At 48.5% G+C, this 27,578-nt stretch overlaps 1 protein-coding gene across 5 annotated transcripts in view; it reads right to left on the bottom strand.

The window, feature by feature from the left end:
- ZFHX3 (zinc finger homeobox 3) overlaps positions 1-27,578 on the bottom strand; it is a 243,494-nt gene that overhangs the window by 42,029 nt on the left and 173,887 nt on the right. For all 5 annotated transcript variants that reach the window (XM_081119491.1, XM_081119493.1, XM_081119492.1 and 2 more), the window contains one exon: positions 2,650-2,757. In XM_081119491.1, the coding sequence (XP_080975617.1) occupies positions 2,650-2,757 (108 nt within the window). The remainder of the gene's footprint in view (positions 1-2,649; positions 2,758-27,578) is intronic.

Here is a 27,578-nt window from a genome sequence, read left to right as displayed (position 1 = left end):
AGGGAGTAAATGGAACAAACGCAGACATTTTTCATAAAGTACTGAGGATCCCAAGGAAAGCTCAGAAGAGGTTGCTGGCACCTACATCGATTCCAAGATCAGATCGACCAAGTTCCTTAATAAAGCCTGTCATTACACACTCAGACAATATAGACAAAATTATGCTTCAGGTCAAAAGAGGATCATTTGCGGGAGTCGGGAAAGAATTTTCCCTTCTCTCTTTACTGCTGCGCAACTGGCAAGGTGCACCTCTGAGTTATTCATTCATTCTCTCCCTGCCTGGCTCGTCTCTGTCTTTTGGAGATAAAGATTAAGTGTGGCCCGTTGTCTTAATGAATGAAGGAGACAATGGAGTCTTGTTAAAGACTCCTTTTTATGGTGCTCATTTTGAGTCTTCTAGGAGGCTCCAGACCCCTCGCACGTCCACGGGCACGGTGAAGGCACACTCCCACTGGATCACGAACACCCTGAAGGCGGTTCACCTGAGCCACCCTCAGTGAAGCTTGCCCGGAACTGGTGTAAGCATTAGAGGAACGCATACAAAGTGCCCTGGCAAAGGGTCTGGCACACAGTAGGAGCTTTGCGAATGGCCGTTACTTTTTATTGTTTTCTTAGTGTTCTTAGCATATAGAATGCAGGAAACATAGGCACCAAATGCCATTTTCATGATCTCACTAAATCCTTATACACTAGTTCTTTCTCAGCTTCTCGGCCTTCCCAGAAGCCACAGGCTGCCTGGCAACTTTTACATTCCTATGGGAGGACCTGAAGAGAAACTGCTACTAGTTTCCCTAATCTTATTTAACTAAACTATTAAAAACAACAACAAAATAACCTTCCTAATATACAGCTTACTATATGCTAGACACTGTTCTAAGATTCCCATATTCAAATAATCCACACAGCTATCCTATGGAAGTAGGTACAATTTTTAATCCCCATCTCGTGAGGAAACTGAGGCCTGGAAAGGGTAGGGTACCTTGAGCAAGGTGGCAGAGCTAGAAAGTGGCAGAGCCAGGATCAGAAACCAGGCACCCACATCATGAAAACAAAGGATAGTCTGAAAGGGTACACTCAGTCTTCAAACGGAGTTTGTGAAATCCACCTCCTCTAGGCAGATCTGTTTAACTGCTAAAAGTTAATTTGGATCACACCTTAATAGTACAGCAAAAACTGGGGGTCTTTGTCCATGGGAAGAAACGCAGAACGATCCCTCCCCCACACTCAGGGCCTTCGAGCACAGGTGTCCATGCCCCACTTTCTGGTGCTACATTACAAACCTCAAATCTTCCCAGGGTGCTGGTGCTTGGCCCCATCCCTTGGCGTTATCTTGAGCTCAGGCCCTGGACACAGGGGAAAATAAGCAGCATGGACTGTAAAGTCCACCTCGTGCACCGTCCATTCTCTCCGCTGCGGCGCCACCCGTCTCCACCTCCCAGGAAACGCGCGCCAGGGGCACGTCGCCTACTCTGCGCATCCCTCCCGATATTTGGAAGCTGTTATCTACCTCTCGAATTTCTCTTTTCCAGTCTGAATAGCCCCAATTTCTTCAGCCTCTTCTCAGAGGCAATATTTCTCAGCCTTCAGTCATTTTCATTGCTCTCCCCTGGCCTCTCTCCAAGATTCTGTATCTTGTTTAAATAGTGGAGGCCAACACTGAACATGATTTAAGAACAGTCATGCCTGGAAAAGTAACAAAGGCCCAACCAATACAGACTCCAGAAGGTAAATATTTTCTCAAAAAAAAAAAAAAAATCAGAGTATTACAATATTAATAATGGAAGGCAGTAAGAATTAGGTTGACCAAACACAATAACTTCTGCTGCTTGTCATTCATTTCCTCTAATTATTGTGGTGGTTCTGGGAGACTTATCTGTCCTGATAAGTCTCAGAAACTATTTTGCTCCTCTTCAAAAAACAAACAAACAAAAAGCCTAAGCTTTCCTTCTTAGTCTCAGCTCTTCTTTCCCTCAGTACAGAAATCCAATCATAATGAGAGATGGCCGGTCCCCTTCTCTCAATGCCAGCTTTTCCAGAAATAGCACTTCCTTTCCCGACTTCAATTTCTTCCGCTCTTGGTAAGACAGCCTCTTGCCTGGCTGCACTGCCTGCCTCCCCTCTGGGTGCATTTCAGGGTGTGGGTGCTCACTCTGGGGAACGGGCAGAGCAAACAGAACACCCAGAGCCTGCCCAGGCCCCCCAAATGCAGGACGAAGCCTAGCTTTCACCACAGACTCCTTAAGAGACTTGGGTGACCCTGATTAGGTTCCACATAGTAAAGTCCTCTGCTGGGCCTGGGCCTTAACCAGAGGAAGAATCACATCCAGGGCAAACAACAGGGGGTTGCTGCAGAAGAAGTGTGACCTCAAAAACGCGCGAGCCTCCAACAGAGCCAGACACCCCAATGCTCAGTAAACAAGATGGTTTGGGGGCCATTTAAAAAACATTTCAAAACTTCCTTAATGTAACAGAATAGAAAGAGAGCGAGGGGGACCACTCAAAAAAAAAAAAAAAGCAAACACAGAATCCTCCGACAAGCATGGAGCCGGAGGTTTTCTGGGTGGATTTAAGGAGGTATCTGTCCCCTGGCCTCTGAGCCTCAGTCTTCTGGGGAGGAGCGTCGGGATCCAGGGCAACCACACACACTACCTGTCCACTTGCTCTGTTCTTTCTCGCCTCCACTCTCTTGGTCTTTAGCAAGCTCCTCTGGATCAGCAGCTGCTTCACTGGGCCCTTCAACATCTTCAATGGCTTCTTCTGAAACAGAAGGAAAAACAAAATGTTAACAACTGAAAGTAGACAGAAGATGAAGGACTCTTGACTCCTGCTCCAAAGAATTATCAACCACAAAACAAAGATACCAATGACTGTCCCCCCTCCCTTCCCTGTGGCCCTGAAAGGCTGGCTGCACCACGGCCATGCCAAGGTCTGGGTAGGCAGAGGGGACTGTCCTTCCCTGCTCCTTGGTACGAGGCTATGGCTCGCTCTGGACGCGTGGACATCGGGTATTTCCGGGTGGATTCTGAATGCCTCATATGAGCTTTTCTTATTGAAAGGCCAATCTTGTCGAAGAAATAACTCCATCCAAATTCCTGAAGTTGCACACAAGTCTTTCATACTTGAAAATGCAAAATTCTACACCTGAAGGTGCAAAAAGGAGTTTCAAGCCTAGCTCCAACCCCCGTGTGCCCCGGCACTGACCCGCACAGGCCTCAGAGTGCCTGTGCATGTGCCGGACAGTGGAGGGAGGGTTTTTTGGTTGTTGGTTTTTTTACAGTCTTCATACGCAGAAGAGCCATAAAATATCGGCCACATGATTTCATCAATGTAAAGAGTTCTAGGAAATGACATTGGTGGCACTCCAGGCGTCAGTGGCGAGGAGGAGGAAACTGTGACAGAATCGTACACTTTCCTTTTGAAGTCCCTCCCTTCTCCACCTACCGCTGGTTTAAAACTAACCAAGGACATTTCCTCCAGCTCAACACATCATGCTTTGGTGAAGGTAAAGGAATGGCCATGTCCAACAGCAGGTTAATCATGAAGTCAAGTGCCACTTGCCCAAGTGGGGAAGGAGAGGGTGAGACACCCAGGTGCTGCGGGAAGGATGCGAGACATTTCTCTCTTGCTCCCTTGGCCCTGTGGATCGTTACCCAACACGTTCATTAAGATTGGGTTAACGAATGAATGAGGCCGGCAAACCAAGGTGGCTTAATGGTGACAGTGTTAGGACACCTTGAAGAGCACACTGACCTGGGTATAGACACCTGAGCACCTGGCTGCTCATGTCTATCACTCAAGGTTGGCACTAGACCCAGACCCACGGGGACCAGGTATTAGGGTCCAATCTAGGATTGTGGGTTTGGGGCTCCAATGTCACCCTAGGTCCCTCCAACTGCAATTCTACTCCTCAATATTTCAAGGTGTAATAACCCCTCCAGCCCTCCAGAAAACAGCTTCTAAATTTCATCTCACAATGGAAGTAAAACGAGTTCAGAGTAGACTGACCTCAGAGGGCTTTATAAAACACTTGAGGGAAAAGTATCTATTTAGAGTCAGATTTTCCTAATTCTTCCTGAAAGGACAATAGAAGTCCAAGGAATGGAAAACTGAACTAGGGGTCAGGGAACATTCTTTCTTCATTACCACCAGTAGGGGATTTATGAGGCAGTCACGGGGAACACGGATGAGAATTAGATATGCTTACTTTCATCTCCAACTAAGAGGACTCCACATACAATTTCTACATCTCCTTTCTGCGTCACTGTGTAGTAAAGTTAACATCGTCTCCCCACAGCCACCCTTAGTTCAAACAGAAAAATCAAGCAGCCATGGTTTGACGTCGTCACATGCACAGAGCCGTGTTCGAGCTGCACTGCACTTAGTAAAGAAACACACATGCACGTGCCAGTAGAGCAAAAACAAGCAAGTTACACAGTATGACAGGTCTCTTAAAATATGCTCATGTGCCCCTACACCCTGTGATACAAAATATCCGTGGTACTGATATATTTGATTAATTTGATTATGCAAAGGGATCGCTCAGTGGTCTCTCCTCTCTCTCTCTCTCTCTCTCACACACACACACACACAGTATCACCTTAGACGGCGACAGTCTGACACCACCAAAGCAGAGAGCACCCTGATGTGGTGATGAACAGGGCCCGAAGGTGCTGCTTTGGGGAGGAGGGGAGGAGTCTGCCCACAGGGACCCATGTCCAAGGCCAGCACCGCTCTCCTGCACGGTACATGGGCCACAGCCATTGAGCAGAGAAAGGCCCCAAAAACTGAAGCCAGCGCCAGAGTGACCATATCTATTCAGAAGATAGAGACTTTGAAGTCCTGCCCTACTACAAGCAGAAAAGTGAAGGCAGCTGAGCGGGCAGACAATAGAGGTTAATCCAGGAACTTACTCTGCTTCTCTTTTTTCCCCCTGCTTTTTAATAAGATTTAAAAATCAACTCTTCTTTTTGAGTTTCTTCATGTAATATTATCATTTCTGCCTCCTTCACTAAAAGGCTGTTACATGCTTGGGAGAAGAAGAAATGATTAAGAAACTCCCAGACAAGCCTGCTTCTTTTACAAGGAAGCAGTGTCCTCGGCCCCAGCTAAAAAAAACAAAACAGAACAGGTCCCACGCAGCCAAGCAGGCATTTCCCTGCAGTTCCACCTGTGACCTACAGGTGTCGCCCTCTACATAGCCAGGCCTAGAGGGCAGCTAGCTGCAGGAGGCAGACACTGTCTGGGCCGCCTAACCTGAGCATGTGGAAATAATATACAAGTGAACTGTCTGGTCCTGGGGAAATAAAATAGGACATTCATAAGCAGTTACACCATCTGTCTTTATACCATCATCATCAACAGCAAGAGGAAAAATTGCTCTTTAAAATGGATGAAAGCCCAGGCTGTCAGTAACCAGAAAACTGTGAGCTCTGAATACCAATAGAGGTAGAGAAATGATTAAAAAACAGAGATGCAAACTATGAATTCGTCTGGACAGCTCAGGCCCACAATGCTTTGCAGGCAGGGTATATTTTATAGATTCCCAAAAGCCTAAAGCAACCCCACTCACTAAGACCCAGGCTTCGGGCACCCATGGGAGCGGTCTGGTCTCCCTGTAATGGAAACATGTGGGAAGCAAGAATGTGATGGCATCCAGCTCTGAACCAGAGAGCTGCAGCTACACTCTGAGCTCCTGGGGCTGGTTATCTGGCCCTCGTTCCTTTTAGGAATGCATATTTGATACCCATGCTGGTAGAGCACAGAGCCGAGGGGAGGGTTTTTTCCCCCTACAGATCACAGATTGCATTTTCCCCCCATGAAGTCAGTGGCAACTGGCCAGGGTCATGACAGAAGTCAATTTTTTTCCTATAATATCAGCTACTGACAGATGGTGGGAACAAGTAAAGACTTGATGGACCTACAATCCGGTTTTATCTGGAAAATCCTGTCTTTCCCTCAGAAGGCAGAGTGGTTTCCTTTACCAAGACATATAACAGTCACCGAGCCATTTTTACTCTGAAATAGACAAGTCAAAACCATCTTCGCCCCAAAGAGTTTAATGTTTCAGAAGGCAGCAGGAATGCTCTCTCAAGGGCCCAGCCAGGACCTGGGTGAGAAGGTCATCTCTGCTCCCTTTGCCCCACCTGTTCTTGGCAGGAGGTAGAAGGCCCAGTGCATTCCAGACAGGTCTGTTTTTCCGAAGACTCCAGAGGAGGATCCTTTAAAACCCCTGCAGAAGCCTACTTAGATGGATACACCCCAAAGTAGCCCTCAAACTGGGGCACTCCTCCTGTTTGGATGTATTTTTACACTGAAGGGCTGGGGAAATAGAAACAAATCTTGAGTAACTGTGAGCTCTTCCTGGTGTCCCTCCTGCCTTCAACTTACATATAAAACTGGCTGAAGGCCACTAAAAAAAATCTATTTCCATCACCACCTCCTTTTTACAACTGCTTCTCCCAGACGGCGCTCCAGCCAAACTCAACCTGCTCACATCACTCATGTCTCCCGGTTAAGGGCAGAACCTTCAGGTGTAAGGATTTCAGCAGATAAATGTATTCTAAAAGGGGAGGGTTGCTAGGGCAGCTCCAGTTTTGGGGGTGGTGATACCACAGGTCCAGAAAATTTCCCTTCACTTGCATGGCTTAGCTTACCATAAATGCAAACTGTTCTCTTAACAACCTTAGATGCTGCTGAAAATGACTGCATGATTTCCTGATCTGTGCCCAATGGAGGTGGGTGTGCTAACTGGTGATCCCATGAGGTCTGCAACAATTTTTTGAACAACCTGGAAATTGGTTTGTGGAAGGAGCACCAGGCAGGAGCAAAAATAGAGGTGGCATCATGAGGAAGTCAGCACTCACCCCGCCGCGCACGCTCCCTGAATGTGTTACCCAAGAAAACTTGCCAGTTGCTAAAAAAATGATACTGTTCATCAAATAACTGGGGCTGAGTGCCATGTCCTTTGGGTGTATTTACAAATCGCTTACAGACTTGAAGGAGGGGGAGTCAATCAATGACTAAGACTAGTCCCTCTGTTCCAAACTCTTAACAGGATAATGCAGATTAATTCAAACCTTGCCCCAAACCTGACAAAGCCCCCTTAATGCCTCAATGTGAAAGAAATTTGGAAATTCTTCTATCAGGGTGTCTGTACCCAAAGCTCTCAGGCGATCACATTACTTAAATAATACACCAGTCTGGATCCCTGAAGAATGAAATTGTTCTTTCCTTTTTCTCTGGGGGGAGCAATGTTTGAGGGTGGGGTTGGAATAAAGTGCGTTTGCCTGTCGGCAGGCTCAAGAGCTGAGAAACATTAGCTGTCATGAACCACAATCAAATCAGGTTTGAAATATTTAGCAGTGGCTTGGAAAACGCGGTGGTGCAGCTCTGACAGGCGAGATGTGCACAGACACCCACTTTCCATTATAATGGAAATATCAGGCCTGTTCTGAATATGTATAACCCAGAAAAATGTATTGATTTTTCATTCGGCATTAAAAAAAATGAAATAGCCTGCAGCTGTCAAAAGCCTTTTGTTAAAAGCTCATCTTTCCTGGAATGAGGTTTACCAGAAACAAGTTTTAATTGTATATAGGACCTCTTCTTTGAAAAACAAAATAACCAATCTGCTTACTTTGAAGATAGGGTTAAAGCTTTTCCTTTCTCCATTTTCAACCTAATTAACCAAGGACAACCACCGAAGCAGGCGGGAAAGGCTGGGCACATTCTGACCAGCAGGAGTGACACAGAGGGCAGCGGCCACTTTTGCTTGGGGTCTCTGTGGTGGGTAGGGCAGCAGGACAGTCTCCATGATTGTGTCTTTCCCTCACGTTCCTATGACTCCTGTGCAGGTGCTGGACTCTGGCTACAGACTCACAGAAGGACACCTTGGCCAATGGGCTGTCCCGGAAAACAGGGCTGAAAACTCCAGCTCACCCAATCCTCATGGACTTCCTTTTGTTATCCTTAGGAAACCTCTAATGGCTGTACATATTCTACAGAATATGCATGCTTTATTTTGTAAATACAAATCGAATCAAATCCACAATATAAAACATGACTGCTAAGGTCTAGACCACTTAGTTCAAGTAAGATCAAGTGCATTAAAATTCTGCTGCAATAAAAACTTGTAACAGGGTATGATCTGCGGTGCTGATGGACAGGCGACCCTGTTGCTCCCAGTTCTCACTCCTAGTCTTGTCTTCACTCTCCTAGGCAGGGAGGAAGAGGTAAATGGTGGTGATCCTTGTAGCTGCACCACAGGGGTGGGCCACTAACTATGCTCTTCTGCCACGTGCCCTGGGCTGTATCCCGACTGCACAGTGACACCCGGATGCAGGGCGCAGTAATCCATTCTGCATCTTTCTCCAATGTTGACTCCATGGGGTCTTTTTATTCCATGGGGTCTTTCCAGCTCGGACCATGTGACTGGAAACTGCCTGAGAGGTAGCTCTGAGCAATTAAGGTTTTTCTGGGTCGACAACACCCGGCCCCAGAAATTTTCCCTTAAAAAAATCAAGGCGCTTTTGCTGATCTCAAATGCCAATTGTTCTCTTAACACACCTCACACTTATCAAGTAGGTAAAAGTGGCTGCATGTTCTCAAGCACGCAAGTGGTATTAGGAACTTACAAATCTACCTGGAACTTCTCTGTGAGTAATCATCTGAGTACTGAGTATTATTTTTAATTGCTGGGAAACTTTGCCCATTCTGTATTCTACATCTAAATAAGGTATGCATTAATGCCAAATCACAAGATGAAGAGCCAGGATCCAAATCCACACTGGTGAGTGGACATTTTGAGATACAACTATCATAGTCTAGGCATGAAACCTTAAAGGGGTAAAGAATGAGGGTAGAGGGGTGGGGGGGGAGGGGGGAGCAGGCAGGAACTACAAGCCTGGCACACTCATTTATTCATCAGCAGTGTAATATTTTCCTGCCTTCTCCAGTAGGGGCGTTAGAAGTCCAGTGCACTAGCAGGGCCCAAGGCATTTGGTATGCTCTCCAGTAGATGCCCGGTGAACTGGCCTCCTGCACTCCCGCCTGCAGGACCCGTCGCACTGGGTGTAAGGGACAGAGTACTGGAAAGGCAGAGGTATGTCTCCCCCATCTTTGGCATTTTCCATTTTATCAGCGATGTAAACCTCTGCCAGGCTGGGCCATCCCACAGAAGACCCTCCTCTACCAGCTGGCTTGGATGGCCAGGGCTCTCTGTAGGGAATGTTCCCATTCCAGTAGCTTTTTGTAAAAAAAAAAATAAAAATAAATAAATTAGCTGAACCATTCACCAGTTGTTTTAAACAAAACTGCTTTCTCAAAGAGGACATTTATAAAAAGGGATGTCAGTCCTCCGAGAGGTAAGAGGTCGTGAGCAAGAGAGGAGATGGAGGACAGTAAGAGATCAGACACTCCCTTCCTCCAATGACGAGTTCCTTTTCACATGGATCTTTTAGTTTAAGTGATCATTTTACCACAAGAATTCCTTTTACCGCTAGGTGTTCATTTACCAAATACACCTGGGGCAGCGGCGCCTGGAGCTTCTGGACAGGGCCTGAAAGGCAGTGGAGGCCTGCCAGCTTCCCACGGGGCTGCAGGCAAGGCTCTGCAAGAAAACCCTACGCTTAGGGAATTCGGCCTCCTGGCCACCCCCACCCCAACCCCCACTCCCACCTGCTTTCCCGTCCCCTACCCCTCCGACCCAGGCTTTGGCACCGGGCTAAAAGAATCAACACTCTGAAGGCGACTCCGGGTATTATTAAAATGACTAATTGGAGAATAGAGACCATTTATGCTTTTGTATATTTGAAGATCTTGCCACTGTTTATAGAAACAAGAAAAATGGGGCTTGTGCAGCAAGAGGGAGCCTGGGAAGGCTGGGAGGGCTGGGCCCCTGCTGGATAGAGCCAGGCCGGTCGGACAAGAATGTACTCCTGGGGGAGCCTCTCCATTTGCTGTTGGCCTAACTTCACCTCTAACCTGAGCACTGACAGGAGAGAGCCTTGGCTGGGTCCGAGGCTGCCATTTGGCCTGCGTCGGCCTCGGGGACAGACGTCCCCTCCCTGAGCCGTGCTCCTGTGCGAACACAGAGCACCAGAGAACCGAGTGAAAAATGCTGCCCTTGTGCGGTGAGGGACGGGTCCTGCCACTTTTCCTCTCCCGGGCAAGGCCACTTGGTCATTTGAACAGTTTGTCAAAACGGAGCTAGAATTAAGGGGGTGGGTGGGGGTCAAGAGAGGAGAAAAAGGGAGGAAACGCCTCGAGCCGGTATTGCAACAAGTTCCATTTAATCTATGTTCTTAGCAAAAGCACCTGGGCTGCCCCCTGCAGAAACGCAGAAAGGATAAAAGCAGACGTGAGGTGACAAAGCACAAGGGAACGGGCTGTGTCGCTGACTCGCCTGGTGGCTATTCACGGGAAGACTTTTTTTTTTCCTTCAATAACTGAAAGATGTGAGTTCCAGTTTGTAAAATTCAAACCCGACCCTGGAATGGTTTCGGAATCCACGCTGAACGGATGCAGCTCGGCCCCAGCGCTGAAGCCAACGGAATTCAGCGGGGATTAGGCCCCTCGCGTCTCCCCAGAGCCGGGATGGTTGCTGTTACTTTCACACATGAAATGTGAAAAAGGCAAATTCCCCGAGCATGTTTGTAGCAGAGCGTGATGTGATTGTGTTGTCATTTATGGGAAATAATCGCAGGCCCATCTCTCCCCTTCCCCCCTCCCCCCATTTTCCAGTCCAAATAACCATGAAAAATTACACTTCAATGTCAGGGCGACGACAAAGGAGGCGCGCTCTCGGGGAGCTCAGCGGATTTGCAGGGGTTTTTTCCTTTCTTTGGACAAAAACTACCTTCAATTGTACTTCATTTAAAACGTGATCTAACAAATGCATCTTGACAAGCCCCTTTCTCTTTTTCTCCTTTCTTTCAAACAGTGTTTTGCACAGTTTAACCTCACACCAAACTGGAATGTTCTGGAAAGAAGAGGCATGCAAAATAGAAGGTCCTTGAAACCAAGAAGGGTGGTCCCCCCTACCCCTCCATTAAAAACAAACCAGGAGGAAACTAATGATTGCAATTCACTATGCTGCTGAGAAAGACGGGAGCAGGGGACAGAGTAAACTGTAGGGTCTTAGCCACAGAGTATCTGATAGGCAAAGGTGAAAAGAGCCAGGTTTAGTAGGAGGAGGACGGTCTTGATGGAGGGCCTCATATGCTTGCTCATCAGAACAGACCATTCTGTGGAGCTGGGAGCATCATCTAAGGAGTCTGGGTGTACAGTTAAAATTGAGGGTTCATGACCAGGTGGGTGCTGAAGAAGGGAAGCCTCTTTGATGGGGTACCCCTTCTGTCCTAATGCCCCCTCCTCTAGAGAAAGGGACATTTTTCAACCGAACAGATGTGCCTGAAAGCTTTTTAATAGTCCAGGTGTGAGGCCTGAGCAGTCCCTACAAACATCTGTCTTTCAATAGCACCCTGCTTGAAATAAACACTGCCAGGCTTCCAGGGTCGGGGGACGGGGGAGAGGATAAGACAGATGAACAATCATGACTGATAGAAAGACTGTAAGAAAAAAAATTAACAGTTTCCATTAGAGAAAAACTGGTATCACCTTCTGAGTCAAAACTGGCTTGGCTTATCAGAGAGAAATCTTATGCTTAATGCAAAAAAAAAAAAAAAAAAAATCTATGGTGTGTTTCCTAATTTATTTATTTTTAATTGGAAAGCATTAGAAACACACGAATGAAAAAAAGTCAAGGCAGGCCTGTAAGTGTGCTTAAGTATCTGTACACAAATGAAGGTGTGTGGGAAATGAACAGGATGTATCAGAAATGATATTAGATTATGGTGATTAGAACCTAATGGGTATAAGTGAAACCTTGTGGGATGGTTCTTGTAACGGGAATGTCAAGGTTGATGGATGCAATCTATTCGGGAATGATAGCAGGGGAAGGAAAGGTGGAAGGCGGCCGGGCAGACGCAACGTGACACGGGTTGACAATGTCAAAGGCAACGACGGAATATCTGGGGCGAACATATGCCAAAAAGCAAACTGAGAGAGAGAAAGGTGAACATTTTGTTTCTAGTCATCAAAACAAACAGCACACAACACAGAAAAATAAACCAGGGCTCCAGGGGTCTGAGTCACATGGCCACACCGATTAGGGACTCAAATTCCCAGCCTATTTGTTGCCTCACTCTTATGCCCACAGAGTCTGAAGGGTCTCTAGCCTGTTAAGAAAACAGCCTGACCCCTGTGAGGCACAGAGTGCATGCAGAAACCTGAGTCCACTCCCACCAGTGGACAGCAGAGCCAGAGCGAGGGCCTGTCAATGAGCTTCGTTTTGCATGATCGTAAGCCACTTACACGCACAGCTGGCAAAACAAGCTGATTCATAAAAACAAAGCACAAACAAAGGCTTACATTTTCCAAACCGAATCTGGGAAACAGACATCAGGCCAACTTCAGGCAGCACCACGCTCAGAAAAGCACCAGTTAAACTGCTCTGTTAGCCAGACCCAGGCATGCACCGGGGTCACTGCACAGGTAAGTGTTGCACATTCTGGAAGGCAAGGCTAGAAACGCACTCTGCTCTGGAGGTGGCCTAGAACAGTCTCACACCTCCAAACACGCTGGGGAGCCTTCAGGTGCCCGCTACGCATTCACCGCCTGCTGCAGAGCCTGGCTCTGCCAGGAGCGCTCATGGTCACACCTGAGGCATTTACGGAGGTGTCTTCATGGGAAACGCTGAAAACTGGGCCATTCTCCAAAACCATCAAGTCCCCAAATGCACTTTAGTCTGAAACAGCCAGGTTGCAGAAGCAACGCGTTTTAGTTGACATTTCCTAGGAAACTGTACAGAAAGTGGAGCAGAAAGCCGAGGTACGGAGAAAATGCAAAGGTTTGTGCTCAAGAGCTTTCCTGCAGGAAGGGGAGACAGAGCAGATGGAGCTGCTAAAGGGCTGCTGTTTTTAGCATGCGCCTTGGACAGCTGTTCTGCACCCAAAGGGAGAGGGAAAATTCTTGGGTCTTCTTCCTTCTTTTTAGAAACTTCCCAAGTGATGCCAGTGGGTGAATACAAAGCGTCTGTATTTTTAAAAGTTGGATCCTGTACAATGAAATGTTCTTTTTCCAGGGTTTAACAAAATGCCGCCGCCGCCACCAACACCACAGCAGCTGCTCCTTCACAGAGATTTCAGCTACAGCAGCCCCTCCTCAAAACCCCAAGAACTGCTAACTGTACTTCAGACTCAGCTTCAGGCCTCTGTGTGATTCTATCCAGCTCTCCCTCCTTTAAGGTGTTTCTCAGACCTAAAAACAGGCTGGTATCCTTGAAAGGCAATACATCTCGTTACACCCCCCCCCCCCCAAACTTGTACGGTGATACATCTCAAGGTGCAAAAATGTACAGTCGTCCAGGCAAACAACTCAATAAAAGAACTTAAATTCTACACTCACACCCATACTCTTTAATGGCGGGGACATTTGAGAAGAACGAATACATGCAACCAAGGGGAAAGAAAATGCTGCCACAGCATGAGAAAGTCGTCAAGGATCTGTCTGGACAGAAAGCACAACTCCGTGACAAAGAACTGGTACTGAGGACAGTAGGAATAGGGAACCACAGAAATCTGTAGCACACAGTTATATTAAAACATAATTCTGGATGTTGAAATTCTTCCGTGTGCCTACTGCAACTGAACAAGGACTAGAACCCCCCGACGGGGAGATCCTTAAGTCAGGATCCTCCCCAGACTTTCCAAAGTGGACAACGCTTTCTAAGTGAGTATGGACCCCGAGCAGCGAGAGAATGAGGAAAGGAACCTGCAACAAGCAAGCATTTTGCTTCCCTTTGTTAAGGCCAAGATTTACCGGGGGGACAGACACCAGGACACAAGCCAAAGGTGTGAATGAGAAGTAGCCAGAAAGCGATACAACCTGAAAGATGAGCTCCCCCAGTGATTACGGAGAACTAAATGAACGATTCCTCACTAACCAAGCACATCTTCACCTATGAGGAGGAGGAGGGGAGAGGACAGGACTTAACTGGTAACCAGCGAGGAACTCTAAAACAAAAAACACGCAGGTAAGCGTGTATCTTAAAATTAAATATACATCATGGTAGAAAAACAGGCCAATTTGTCTGAAAGAGCCTGTGAATTGACTCAACTACTAAGAACTTTGGTGACAGGTTGGAAAGAACAGGAAATGTTCCAAGAGAATGGAAGTGACAGAAAGCTGAGCCTTAAAAAGAATTGATCTGAGAATGGAGACCCAGGCAAGAGGAGACGAATGGGTCAATGTACTAAAAATCTAGCTGTGTGAAATTTCACTAGATACAATTACGGTGGCAAAATCAGGTATTTCTGTGTTTTAGAAAAAAGAATAGAAATGTAAATATATAAAATAAGCAGGGGAGTCCAAATAAGAATACTGCATAGCCCGGCCAGTGTGGCTCAGCAGTTGAGCATCGGCCTAGGATCCAGGAGATGGTGGTTCGATTCCCAGTCGGGGCACATGCCCGGGTTGCAGGCTCGATCCCCAGCTGGGAGTGTGCAGGAGGCAGCCGATCAATGACTCTCATCATTGATGTTTCTCTCTCCCTCTCCCTTCCTCTCTCTGAAATCAATAAAGACATAAAAAAAAAAAAAGAGTAAAACAGATTTAGGAAGGAGAAATGATGGCTGAAGACACCTGCTCACCGGGGGGCGGGGGGAGTCTGCCTTTGTTTTGAGGGACTGGGGGAGCTGACCACTAGCACCTCGATTTTACAGACTAGGAGACCAGGGCCTACGGAAGGGTGGGGCTCTCAGACCAAGCAGTGAGGTGACCCAAAGGAGGGTGAGCGGCCGTGGCCATGGAAGGAATGAGTGGTCACGGTGACATTTACACAGTCAGACAAGCAAAGAAAGAAGCAACGGGCAGTCTGAAGGGGGAAGCCTGGTGCCTGGTCCCCAGACGCTAGCTCTTCTAGAATCTTCCTCAATTAGAGCTGTGATATTGAGGCAAATGGATTCTAACAGTGGGACCATGATTGTTCAAAGCAATATCTACTATTTCTTTACATTTTGAGACAAAAGGCAAAGCAGGGATAAAAAAGGGGCTTGTCAAAACCAAACCCAATAAAACAGCAGCCCCTAAACCCCAGAGACCCATGCTCCCAAGCAAACAGTGCCGTTAACTTCCTGCCCAGTGTCAACACGGTGCCCCCAAATACTATCACGTTTAAAGACAAGGACAAGCCACAGCTCGCTCACTCCCACCCCCTTCTCATATTTACACACACACATGCACACGCACACACACACGCACACGCTCTCCTCCTTTCATGCTCTTTCTGGAGGGGGAAATCCCAGAAGTACTGCTCTCAGATGGCTTGGGGCAGTGCCTGTCACAGACATTCTGGATCCAGGGTGAGGTCCAAGGGTCTGTCGCAGCCCCGAATCCCCGCCACAGAGAACTAGCAAAAGCAAGTAATTGCTTTTTCCCCTTCCACTAATAAGCTTTTCAGCAGAGGAAGAATTCAGCTTCCTGTAGTCAACAGACCCTTTTTTCCCTGCCTCTCTTCGCTCCAAATAATCTAAAGTGACTGCAATTTCAGTCCTGGCTCTCCAGCATTCAGCTCCACCGGCTGAGGTCAGAGGGTGTCAAGTGAGGGCTCTCCATTTCTTTTCTACTCTGCCTTCACACCACCCATGCTTCTTTGTAACTGAGGCAACCTGCCTCCCCAGCCCGGCCGGCCCACGGTGCACACGGACTTCAGTTGGGATTCCAGGAAATGCTTTTTTAAGGCCCAGGAAACATGGGGAGAAAAATATATATATCTCTTTGCTATAAACAACTGATTAGTAATGACCAGCTTCAGATGCTCTGGTGACCTCAGCCACTAATTTCCTTGATTTGAGAAAATGCATTGCAATAGGATATATATATATATATATATACACATATACATATACATATATATATATATGTATATATATAATTATTATTTTTTGGTATGGTGGTTAAACAATGTGGCTGGTTCTGTGGTTTTCGGTTTAGTTTTATGCAAACGACTTTGGTTCCTAAATTCTTTCCTTGAGATCCTGCTATATATTCATGGTGCTGGGATCTCGAGCCTGGCTTCGTGTGGAATTAGCTGCAGCGGACTGCTCGGAAAAGTCTGCCCCACCCCTCCCCTGCCTCATTTCCCAGATGAATGAAATGCAATTTCAATTAAGAAGGGCAGCACCGGTGCTTGCCCTTCTCTGTCTTCGCGGAGATCTAAGTGGAGAGCGCAGACAGGACTGAAGGTGAACAAACAAACGGACAAAGGGAGATGGATTGAATGAGAGAAGGGACAGGTGTGTGAAGGGAACGAGGGCGGCCCCGGCAGGTCCCCAGCCATCCGAGTGGATGAACAGAGGGTAAGTGCAAGTGCAAGAGGCCTGCCTCTGGAAGAGCAGCTCCGAGCAGGGGAAACAGAGGCAGGTCTGGAGAGATGCTGCTCACTGGCCTGCAGCCAATGCCTGTGAGGTTGTGGAAGGGAAGGAGAAAAGGGGAGATGCACCCAGGGGGGAAAAAAGAGAACTACAAACAGCCCCACCCCATCGCACATGCCAGGAGGAGGTGGGCGCTTACTCCTGGCTGCAGCCAGGCCTGTGATGGGAATTTGTTTCCCTCAATTATGTGCTCTTGTCCCCAGTCTCAGTTCATCAGCACAGAGCAGCCAAGTCAATGAAAGGCTCCGTAATGAAGTAATCCCATGCGCGGGGACGCCCGGCACCTGCCCGCTGGGCAGCCAGGCTGCAGCCACACCCGGCCCAGATCAAGCTGACGTGGGCTTTCCAATCTCCCCCCACCTTCCATCCCCACCCGTGCTCCACGGCAGGTACCCCATCCTGCCCCAGATGCCTAGAGCCTGAGTGTCATTTTCCTTGACTCAGTCACAAATGCCCTGATTGCAGAAAGGAGGAGGAAGGGACTAGCAAAGTGGGACTAATCAGTACAAACACTGGCCACTCTCCTTTTTTCCTGCCTGGGTAATCCTTCACTGCAAAGGCCCTGACCTTGAAAACCAATACCATGCACCAAGAAAGCCTCCATTTGCTTGAGACATTGGTATCTAGTTATAACAACAAATAGTAGTAATGGTAGTATGCCACTGTCACTCAACTGAAGTAGATATTATTACTCCCATTTCACAGATGAGGACACTGAGCCTAAGGGCGGTTCAATTACTGGCAAAGGTCACAGAGCTCTCAGGTTACAGAACTGATGTCAGGCCCATGCTCTTAATGGCTACCTTATCCGTCCGTCCATCCATCCATCCATCCATCCATCCATCCATCCATCCATCCACCCACCCACCCACCCACCCACCCAGTATTCAGGCAGCTCCCTCCTAGGCACTGATGATGTAGCTGTGAATGAGAAGAGGCCCTGCTTTTAAGGGACAGGGACAGGAAGGAGGGCGGGAGTGTAAGGCAGATGAAAAGCAGCTAAACAAATGAACATATTGTCAGATGCTGATAATGGAGGACAATAAGCAGGGACAGGGGACAAAAAGGAACCCCAGGAGTTATTTATTGTGGGAAGCTCGGGAGAGTGACATTTGAACAGATCTCAAAGAAGGTATGAGCCACTGAGGCCTTCGGAGCAGATGGACAGCAAGTGCAAAGGCCCAGGATGGGAGGGGGGTCAGCTGGAGGAACAGCGAGTGGAGAGAGAAGGGAAGGGCTTGGAGATGAGCACAGACAGGCCTTGGGGAGCAAGTTCCTAAAGGCCTTCTAGGCCACTGTGAGGCCAGAGGCACTGCCCACAGGCAAGGGACTCCTGTGAAAAGCAGACCGAGGCGCTCCTCTTCAGCACCCCTTCCTCCAGGCAGGTGTGGCCTGGACGCCCCTCCCTACTTGGCAATATAATCAGGGATGAACTGTGGTCCTTCCTCCCCTGCTTAGCAGAGAGGTGTGTGTGTAAGAAGCAACCTGCACAGCTGTACACAGCTGCCCGGGGAGGGCTTTCCAATAGAAGGCTACTGTACTTCTCTAAGTATGTGCACGTCTAATATGTAAATAAAGAGATAGATACAATCTCCCAGAGCCTTTGTCTTTCCTGGGGACATGAAGAGCTGACCCCGAGGTGAAGAAAAGCAAAGAGGAGAAGAGGAACACTGACCAACCTTTGCCACAGGCCATGTGGCCACAGAAGGGCCCTTTTGACAGCCCAAAAACCCAAAGTGCCCATCTGACCATGGTAGTCCAAAGCACCTCCCCGAGAAGCTGAAGAGACAAGCACCAGGACCAGGGAGGAGGACTCTGGGCTCAGAAGGGCTGCAGCTCCATCCTAGAAATCCGGGACGGACCTGTGCATGCCCTTTCTCCAGAAATTTCATCGCACTTTGCTGACTCAGTAACCACATAAAGCTACATGACCTCCGCAGGGCTGCTGTCTCAATGCTAGCTCTTCCTAGTACGGGATGAATTTGGAGATGGGGGCTTTATTTTTCTTAAATGGGCTGTTGTGAGAAGTAGTCTGCTCTGCTCACCACTTCATAAGACGTGTCTCCCCCTAGTGACACACACGCCTCCCTGCTGCCGGCACCACCCACCTCCAGTCTCGGGGCTGCAACCAGGGACGGAGGTGCAGCCAGCCAGGCATCATGGTCCTCTCATGCTGCATGTGGCCCCGATCCTCAGACCAGCTATCCCAGAGCACCCTGGGAGCTCCAAGAGAGCCCTTACGTGCTCTGGGTTTTGTTGTTAAAATCTGGAGCACCTATAGGGCAGCTGGTCCCTACACTGCATCTGTGGCCTGGGGACAAGATCTGGGTCCAAAGAAAGAAGAAAACAAAGGAAGCGAAGAGGGGTAGGTAAGGGGCACCTGGATGAACCCCTTCCAGGTTTGCTGGTGATCCCAGGGGGCACCCAGGACTAACCCAGAAAGGCAAGGTCCAAATCCAGAGCTGAAACAAGAAGGCACGAAGCAGGGGCGCGGAGGCAAACGCCAGAAATTGGGAGCTGAATGGAACAGGATGCAGGACAGGCCAAACCCATCGCTGCTTCCAGCGAGCGTCAGTGCGGGTGTCCACAGCGACGGGAAGCCCGAGGCGGCGGCAGGCAGGGGGCTGCCGTCTGTCCCTCTCTGCTTCCTTCCCCTCCATTCATCAGAACTATGTTTGGGGGAAGGGGCCAGATCCAGTATTGGAGCCAAAACTTGGCTGCTGCCTTTTACAGTACACATACCAGAATAAACTGCCCAAGACTTCATCCATCACCAAAAAAGGCAACTGTGAAAACACTCCTGGCCGGCCCCTTCCCTCACACCAGCACAGGCATCCTCCCCGCGCTGGGCGGGGAGGCCCGGGCCCTACTAATTGCTCTCGCGGATGCTGTGCGGTGTGGGGGCCGGCCCTGCACTGAGCAGTTAGGAACTTCCCAAATCATTAACCTTTCTCCCAGTGCATTGTACTGGGAGGTGCTCCCTCTGCAGCCTATTCAGGAGCCCTATTGATCTGCCGCACACTCGGTGCCTTCAGAGTTGTTTATGATCAATATGCAAATTGCCCATGGCATTGATCTAGTATTAATTTTCAATTAGGGAATCCACAAGGGGTCTCTGAGGGTCAATACCTAACAATGCGAAGGAAACTCGGCTGAGGAGTGTGGGCCTGATGCTGATAAAGCCTCCTTCTCAATAGTTCAGGCCCTCAGGGCTGTCACCTTCACTTTGGCTCAGTCGGTTCCCTCCAAAGCCAGACCCCCGCAGCCACCTCCCAGGCTGGAACCTTGACTGTTGCCGTGGAACTAACTCCCCCTCCTCCCACCCCCACCCCCGGTCCACAGGGACACTCCTGGCCTGCTAGTGCGGTCCCGACACCCACCCTCTGGATGAGTGCCCTAGGACATGCCTCCACGTCTCCCGATGCCACACCCACACCCGGGACCACTCTCTCCCCCAGCTCCCCAACCACACATACCTTTTTCCTCCCTCTCTCTCTCCCCCTCGTTTCTGCTTAGTCACAGAACGTCACCTTGGCACGCTGCCACGGCTGGAGCTGGCGAGCCGCACAGTCCCCAGAAATCTCAGGCAGTCAGGCAGAGCCGCCGGGCTGCCAGGTTATGCTTGGCAAACAACCCACTGATGTCATTTCAAAAAACCGGGGGGGGGGGGGGGGGGAGGAAAAAGGCAGAGCTTCAAATCATCTGTTTCTCCTTTCTTCTAGCAGAATTTTCCTTCCTAATGAAATACAAGGGTGGGGGGTGGGGGGATGTTAATTACTTTACCACTCGTTCATGGTTCCCAGAAGAGGCTGAGGCCTGCCCTCCAGGAACGCGGGGCAGTGCAGTGCATGTGAGCCACTGATGGGGCCGTCCCTGGGGAGAGCATGCCCAGCTGGGACCGGAGTGACCCGGGAACTCAGTCATTCCATTACGGTCCCTAACAGCCCCTGAGAGACCTGCGTGGGAAAGCTGTGCCGGCAAAAGGAACTGGAAGAGAAAAGTGTCCTGCTCTTCTCCCAGCAGGTATGGGGACACACCAGGCACAGCTGCGCTCCAGCTTGGGGCCCTGCAAGGGCCACACTCGTCTCTCTCTCTGCCAGGGCCTGGGATGGCCCACACTTTCTTTCCTTTCTCTCTTTGGAATAAGCCCTGCAGAGTCTCAGGCTCTCACATCCCATGATGCTGCTTGAGGATCCAACTCCACATCGACGGGGCGGTCGCCTGCCCACTTTTGGCACTGCAAACGGGCGCATTAGCTAACCAGGCTAATTGGTTTATGGATAACATTAATTACCATGTTGCTCATTAATGGATGAAATCTTTATTGGTGCCATTGATCAGCGAACTTGTTAGCTGGCCTTCTAACCAATGGCGGATGTAACAAGCTCTCTTATTGGCATATCAATTAATGCGATCAATTCCTGGCCAGCGGCTGCCATTCGCTTCCCTGGTTGTTAAGGGGTAGGAGACAGAGCCATGTCAAGCAGGCCTGTACTTAGAGTTCCTGGTTCTCAACTGGCTTCCAAGTGGTCTCTCTGCCACTCGGGCTCATCTGTCAAAAAAAAAAAAAAAAATTACACCTACCCTTCCACTTGAAAATCACCTTTCCATGTTCTGGCGGTGACGACAGTGCCACACTATTACCAGGTTACATACCAGAAGGAAAAGTGTGAGGGGTCTGGGGACTGTTACAGCCAACAGGGGGACTGGAAGAATCGGGAGATGTTTCCAGATTTGGAACTCATAGAAATGATACAGTCTCCAGCCTGGACGTGGGACTACACTCCAGAAAACCCAAACCACAGTCATCAGCCTCCTGCCCACCCAGGGAAGGCTTCTCAGAACCCCTAGGACCCCCAGTCTCCCGATCCACAGTCCCACCTGCACCTGCTGACCACACCTTACAGCATCCACCTCACTCACTGCCTCCAGCCAATAGGCCCTGTGTGGAGACACTGGCTTCCCACCTGAAACCTCAGCTCCAGTATGGAAAAGGGGACCCCACCCCACTGCCACCATCAGTAGCACACAGTGGCACTAGAATGTTTGTTGCCTACAATAAATTGTTTCAACATTGCTTATATACTTGTCAGAGTTGGGAAAATTTTTTGCTCTGGGCAGCAACGTGTCCGTAGGTCGGTGGTTTTAGCAAAGGCTCAAGGACAGGCTGTGGGGTAGATCCACGGAACCATGAATTTGGAGCTGGACCCTGCTGAGGAAGAGTGAGCAACTGGGCAGACATGTCACCAAAAAGGGGATGAGCTGCTGTGCCTATGGCTTTGGGGGGGGGTACATGAGGGATGCCTGACCCCCAAGACGCTTTAAAAGCACTACCTGGAGTTTGCACCAAAAGGAAGCAGCTTGAAATATTATTCCAGATTTGTTTCTAAAAGCCAAAAATAAATTAAATTTAAAAAGGGAAGAAAATCACTACTCCACTCAGCTGTGGTAGTGCTATTAATAAACTTTGCAAGCACAAACATTTAACTCGAGGAGAGAGGGAACAGGCAACAAGAAATGGTGAAAAGCAGATGGAGGGTGGGGACAAGAGCAGCTTTTGGGAGAGCAGTGACCGAGCCCAGGAGGCTGCTGCGGCCATGGCTCAGGGACATGATTCTCACTCACCGTTTAAAAGCACCGCTGGGGGCTTCTAGGATAAACAGTAGAAATATTTCCTCTCGTTTTAGAAATAGAAAGGGACGTTTTTCCACGTGGACCTTTAGTACTTCCATATTCACAGGATAGAGGTGAGTCCTGAACAGACCAAGGCAGGGGCCAGAGAGAGATACCCCAGCCAGGCGACACCCTGTCACAGTGGACACTGACAGACAGCAGAGACAAGGGCAGGAGAGGTCTCTGAGGGGAGGCCCAGACCTCCGCAACTTGCAACTTACAAAGTCATTCTTAACATGGAACGAAAACGGCTGCACATCCTACCCATGGAGATACCCAGACAAGGGGCCCTTCATCAGCCACTCAACACCATGGTGATTTTTCCCACAAGCTCAGCCAATGGCAAAAGTCCCGGGACTTTGAGGGTCGAGTTCCTGTGGGACCTCTGTGTCTGAACTGCTCTCCAGGGAGCCCCATAACGCTGCAGGGGTGCCGCACATTTTGAGTCTAATTTGGTTTTAAATTGGTTATTAAATAACTGGTTATTAAGTGCTATAACAATAAAGCATACTCAAATGTGATATATGCCAAAATTTAACACCCTGGTGGCCACGGCATTCACGTGAATGGCCAAGTCCACTAGTTTTTGTGTAGACCTCAGAGTAGAACAACTTCGGCCATTTCTGCTCCACTGGAGACTCTTCTGAGAGTTCAGGGCATCCTGCTAAAAACCCCTGCCATTCGGAGTGGCTTCCACATGAGGGAGGATCTGTGTAATAACAGAACCAAACCAAAGTACATACACAGAGGAGCAGCTTAGTCCACACTATTGAACTACCTTCCGTAACTCTCAATTTTGATCAACATGTTGATCAACTCTGCCCTATTCTCATTTTTAAAAATAACTAGAGTTGTAAAACTTTTAAAAATTATTTATATATTCGGTTCAAGTTCGATTTCATTTTTCAGAAAAGAGGGCTCCACTAGTAAAAGTTTACAAACCACTGTTGGTCTGATGTATGGCTCTAGATTAAAGTGGGGTACACTCTCCTCAAAGAACCTTAGAAACAGCACAGACAACCTAAAGTCTCTGGTAAGAACTAAAAAACTCCCAGCTCTAAGTTAACAAAGCACTCCTGCATACAGTTAGCTGCTATGGATACTACCCTGGCATGAAGGGCAATGTGCCGGGATGGACAGAGTTGTGCCATGGTGGTTAAGATTACAGTTGACTTAAAAGTGTCATTTTATGTTGGATATTTTCTTTACAATAAAAAATGGTCTCCTGATGACTTCCTATGGAAGCAAAAACCTAGTCCCTTTAAGACGGGGGCCCCTGGCTTCGTCTGCAACGGCGAATGCTCAGAATGGCAGCTGTCCTTGCTCCGATAACCTAACCAGGCAGAGAGCTTCCAGGACAGGTTTCTTCCCAAAGACAGAGCTTAGAGCGCCACAGACAGAGCTTAGAGCGCTCTCTCTCGGAAACGAGGAGTTGTCTGTGTGTTCATTTATTTAGTCGCCAAGTCATGAAACTGAAATGTGTGCATTTTCCAGGTTCCAGAAATTGTGAATCTAACTGGGCGAGGACACATACCTGCGATCACGGAACTTACCCTCGGCCGCCAACCCACCTTGGGTGACATAAGGTGGCTGTGTTACTTCCAACCCTGTCCCCGCACCATCCTATATCCACCTGCCTCGGACAAGGCCACCTCCTTAACTCTAGGTGTGCGCCTGCTCACCCGAGGGATGGCAAGGCTGGCCTTGGGTGGTCTGACAGGGCTGCCACGGGAGGGGTCTCAGTGGGCCAAGTTCAATGCCATCGGCAAACAGCAGGAGTCACTGGAGGACCAAGCCCCGCCCACTCTGAAAGGACGCGTCACTCCCAAGACCCCGGCCCTGTGCTTCCCCAGCCTTCGCCTGCGCCGCGGTTACGGTTACGTACCAAGGTTCGTCCGCAGCAAACACAACAATAAATCAAATCTTATCAGAATTGAGCTGTAAATCCGTGAAGACGCCGATAATTTCCAGCTCAGGGACTAACACCACAAAAATACTTTTTAAACTAATTACTCAGATTCCGAAGTGCTGCCCTAATGAGCCTTCTTTCTGCCCAGAACTTAGTAAGAGGAAAAACTACCTTCTGGAGCAGTAATTACTGCTTTCCCCTTCAAACTTCTAACTGGAGATCGATGCTGCATTTTAAGACCCATTGATTTACAATTAGCCTGGCTTTCCTGCTAAAGTGTTTTTTAAGCAGAGTTTACTTTTATTTTATTTTGAAATCTCCGAGATCTGGTTCTTGGGTTTTACATCCTCGTGGGGTGAGGGCAGGGGCTGGAAATCTCAAAGGGGAAGACACACATCAGAAGAGAGAAGACCAGAGGGATGCAAATCAGACCCAGAAGAGTGCGGAAGGGGGAAAGGGAAGTTGGTTTGTTCACAGGATAAATTCAGAGGCAAAGTAAAAACCAAAACAAAAACACTTCTAAAGCCAAAACTTGTAGGGAAGGGGAAAGAATGAAGAAATCCAAGGAGAGGAAGCAGAAGGAAGGGTGGAGGGTGGCTCGGGGAGAGTGCTAGGCACACAGCCTAATAAAGCGTAGCTGCTGCTGTCAGGGCCGCCAGAGCAGCTCCTTCCTTATTGCCTCTGCTGTTTATTAGCATCCTTGGGAAGAAAAAAAAGAAAGAAAGAAAAAGCTTTGTGCATCTTTGCAAAACAAAGCACTAGTTAAAAATAGTGTGTGCAGCAGGGACAGTGTGCTAACATGAGGGTCCTGGCAGCTCCAGCATTTGCACAATCTGTCCCATGAGGAGAGAAGTAAGCAAAGCAATTAAGAATTTCATGCTGATTGCTTCAAGCATGTTTTTCTATGCCATAAAGATAATAGCATGAAGGATATGGCCTTGCTTTCCTCCCCTCCCCGCCTGGCAACTTCTGCCTCCTGTCTTTTGGGCTCGCTCTTTTCTTCACCTCCCGTGGTTGAAGACTCAGGATGCTGGGTAGCTGGCCTGGCGCCACTTGATGCCTGAAGAAATGCAGTTGTGCATGAGGGCCTCTCCTTGCCCCTGGCCGACCGGGGATAGGAGACGTAAGGAGACGTAAGCCGAGCTGCATCACTGACGCCACAAAGATGGGAGGCTTAAGAAATGGGGAACTGCCTGTGAGGCCTGGAGATCCTGGCTCTCCATGGTCCCCTCCTGTCACCCACTCTGGGCATTCACTATTGCTAGCTCCCAAGAGCAACTGGCAGAGATGGCGGCTCTGGAGAGATGACAGTGAGAAATAAAATCCCCAAACAATAAAATGGGGGTGACCAAAAGCTACTAACTTTTTGGTGGTTTTTTAAATTTTTTATTTAATGTTATTTTATAGCAGGATTGTATAGGCCAATTTCAAAGACTAATACGAAAAAAGTGCAATTAAATCCTTGAAAAACTGACAGATCAGCAAAACAAAACCACCCGGAGGAGAGCCCGATTGAGCCTCATTAAGAAAGAGTTCAGCCTGTTTTTAAAACCCTTCTTAACACTTAGCTGGGTACCTCCCAGCAGTGAGGGCTCCCAATGCGGCTGGCATAATTAGTGTCAGAATGGAAAGGAAAAAAAATCAACCTAGGAAATATAAATTAAAACACAAATTTGGGGGGGTAAGGTTCAAATGGAAAAACCATTCCGAATTCAAACAACAAGCTCCCATCAGTCCATCTGAGAGCAATGGGGAAAGAGGGAACTACTCCGCCATACCCAGAGATAAATATGTTCCAATTAAATAGAGAAAGGGCTGGGGCAGAGTGAGAAGATTTATGCTGCAATTCCCTATCTTCAACCTCTCCCCCTTCCCCCCAAAATATATTCTACATTGTGGTCACATCAACTCCAGGAGGCTGGGTTAATGGCAGACGGCCGGCAAATTGCACCGACCTCTACATTAATTATAACCATCACGCCTGACAATGGGGAAAATGAGATCTGGTGACAAATTTCCTCACCTTCAGCCATCAGGATCCCCCAAAGCTGGCGTGTATGCACATGTGTGAACCAGCGTGTGCGTGAGAGCGTGAGTGAATGCGTTACATGTGAAACCGCTGGCCTGTAATAAGGAGATATGGCGCTGAGATCCATTATAGAAGAGCAGGCCACTACGGGAGGAATACTCCGGAGATGGGAAAGATGGCAGGGAGATGAAGCCATTTTATTAAATCACGCAAATTCTAATTTATTCTGCAGAGAGCAGGGGAAGAAAATGGATTTATTCTCAGTATATCCTCTGAGCCAGCTCCCATCACCTCGGCAGAGGGAGGGAGGGGGAAGGTGCCAAGATTCATCTGGAAATCAAGGGAAAGTCTCGCCTTTAAAAAGCAAACATTAAAATATATCTGTTTCAACTCCTGCACCAGGAATATGGAAAATAATGCTTACGTCAGAGGAACTTGGGGGGTTTTTCTCTGGTCTTCTGATTGCTCCAGCAGGTGAAGGGGCTTATAAATGTGATTCGTTGCGCTATGAAAATCAGAAAGGCGACCGCAGCCACGATAAGATGCTGACAAGGACTGACAAAGGGAATTGTGGGAGATCTCCCCCAATGGCAAGAAATGCCACCTGCCACCTTCCCCACCGTGGGAACTTAAATGTCGATTTTTAAGTTGGGAAAAACAGAAAAGAAACGCTGTGCACAAGAACACAAGCACAGAGGTTGCCTTTCATTAACAAAAGGCGCTAGATTGCAATTAGAAAACTAAGGTTTTAATTAAACAATTACATGAAGTTAGTTTGGCTTCCCATATGGGCCAACACTCAGCAGCATCTTGGGGTTAGCTTGGCCGTGAGCATTTAGAGCTCTGCCTGTTACAAAGGGAAATAAACTGATGACACAGCGTACATGTAACTATAAAGCCAGACACGGTACCTGTCCGTCTGTGGTTCCCCTGCCTTGTTCCAGAGTGAAGGAGAAGCCAGTGAGACTGACATGTGCACCTGCACTGTGGTCAGACCATAGGCATCGGTAACACTGTACTACTCGTGGTTGAACAGAGCGGATTACTCCAAGTGTCATGTAAAACCTGGCGGGGGTGGGGGATGACGGTGGGGGGACTTCCAACGCCCCCAGGTGAAGAACTGCATCTATCAAAGCACAGGACAGGCACAGCCAGCTCACTGAGAGGCCCCTTTTAACCAGGAGGGATTCCCAGGACCTTAGATACCTTCATACTCCCAAACCACCTCGTGGAGCAAAAAGAAAGCAATCTACTTTTTCACTGGCTTTTTGTTTTTGTTTTTTTACATACCACCTGGGTGGTGGTTGCCCAGGGCAGACGGAAGGTGCGCATGGGTCCAAGGGCCCATGTTCCCAGGGAAGACTTAGGTGTTGATGCTTCCTGAACACAGAGAAAACGCCTCGGTGGCTCTCAGCCAGCAACACTCACCACCTCCAAGACCTGCAAACTGATGTGAAACTGGTTCTTTCAGCATCTG

Source organism: Miniopterus schreibersii (genome assembly GCF_964146895.1).
Source record: "Miniopterus schreibersii genome assembly, chromosome: 18".
NCBI lineage: Eukaryota > Metazoa > Chordata > Mammalia > Chiroptera > Miniopteridae > Miniopterus > Miniopterus schreibersii.
This window is presented reverse-complemented; position numbering and strand designations above follow the sequence as displayed.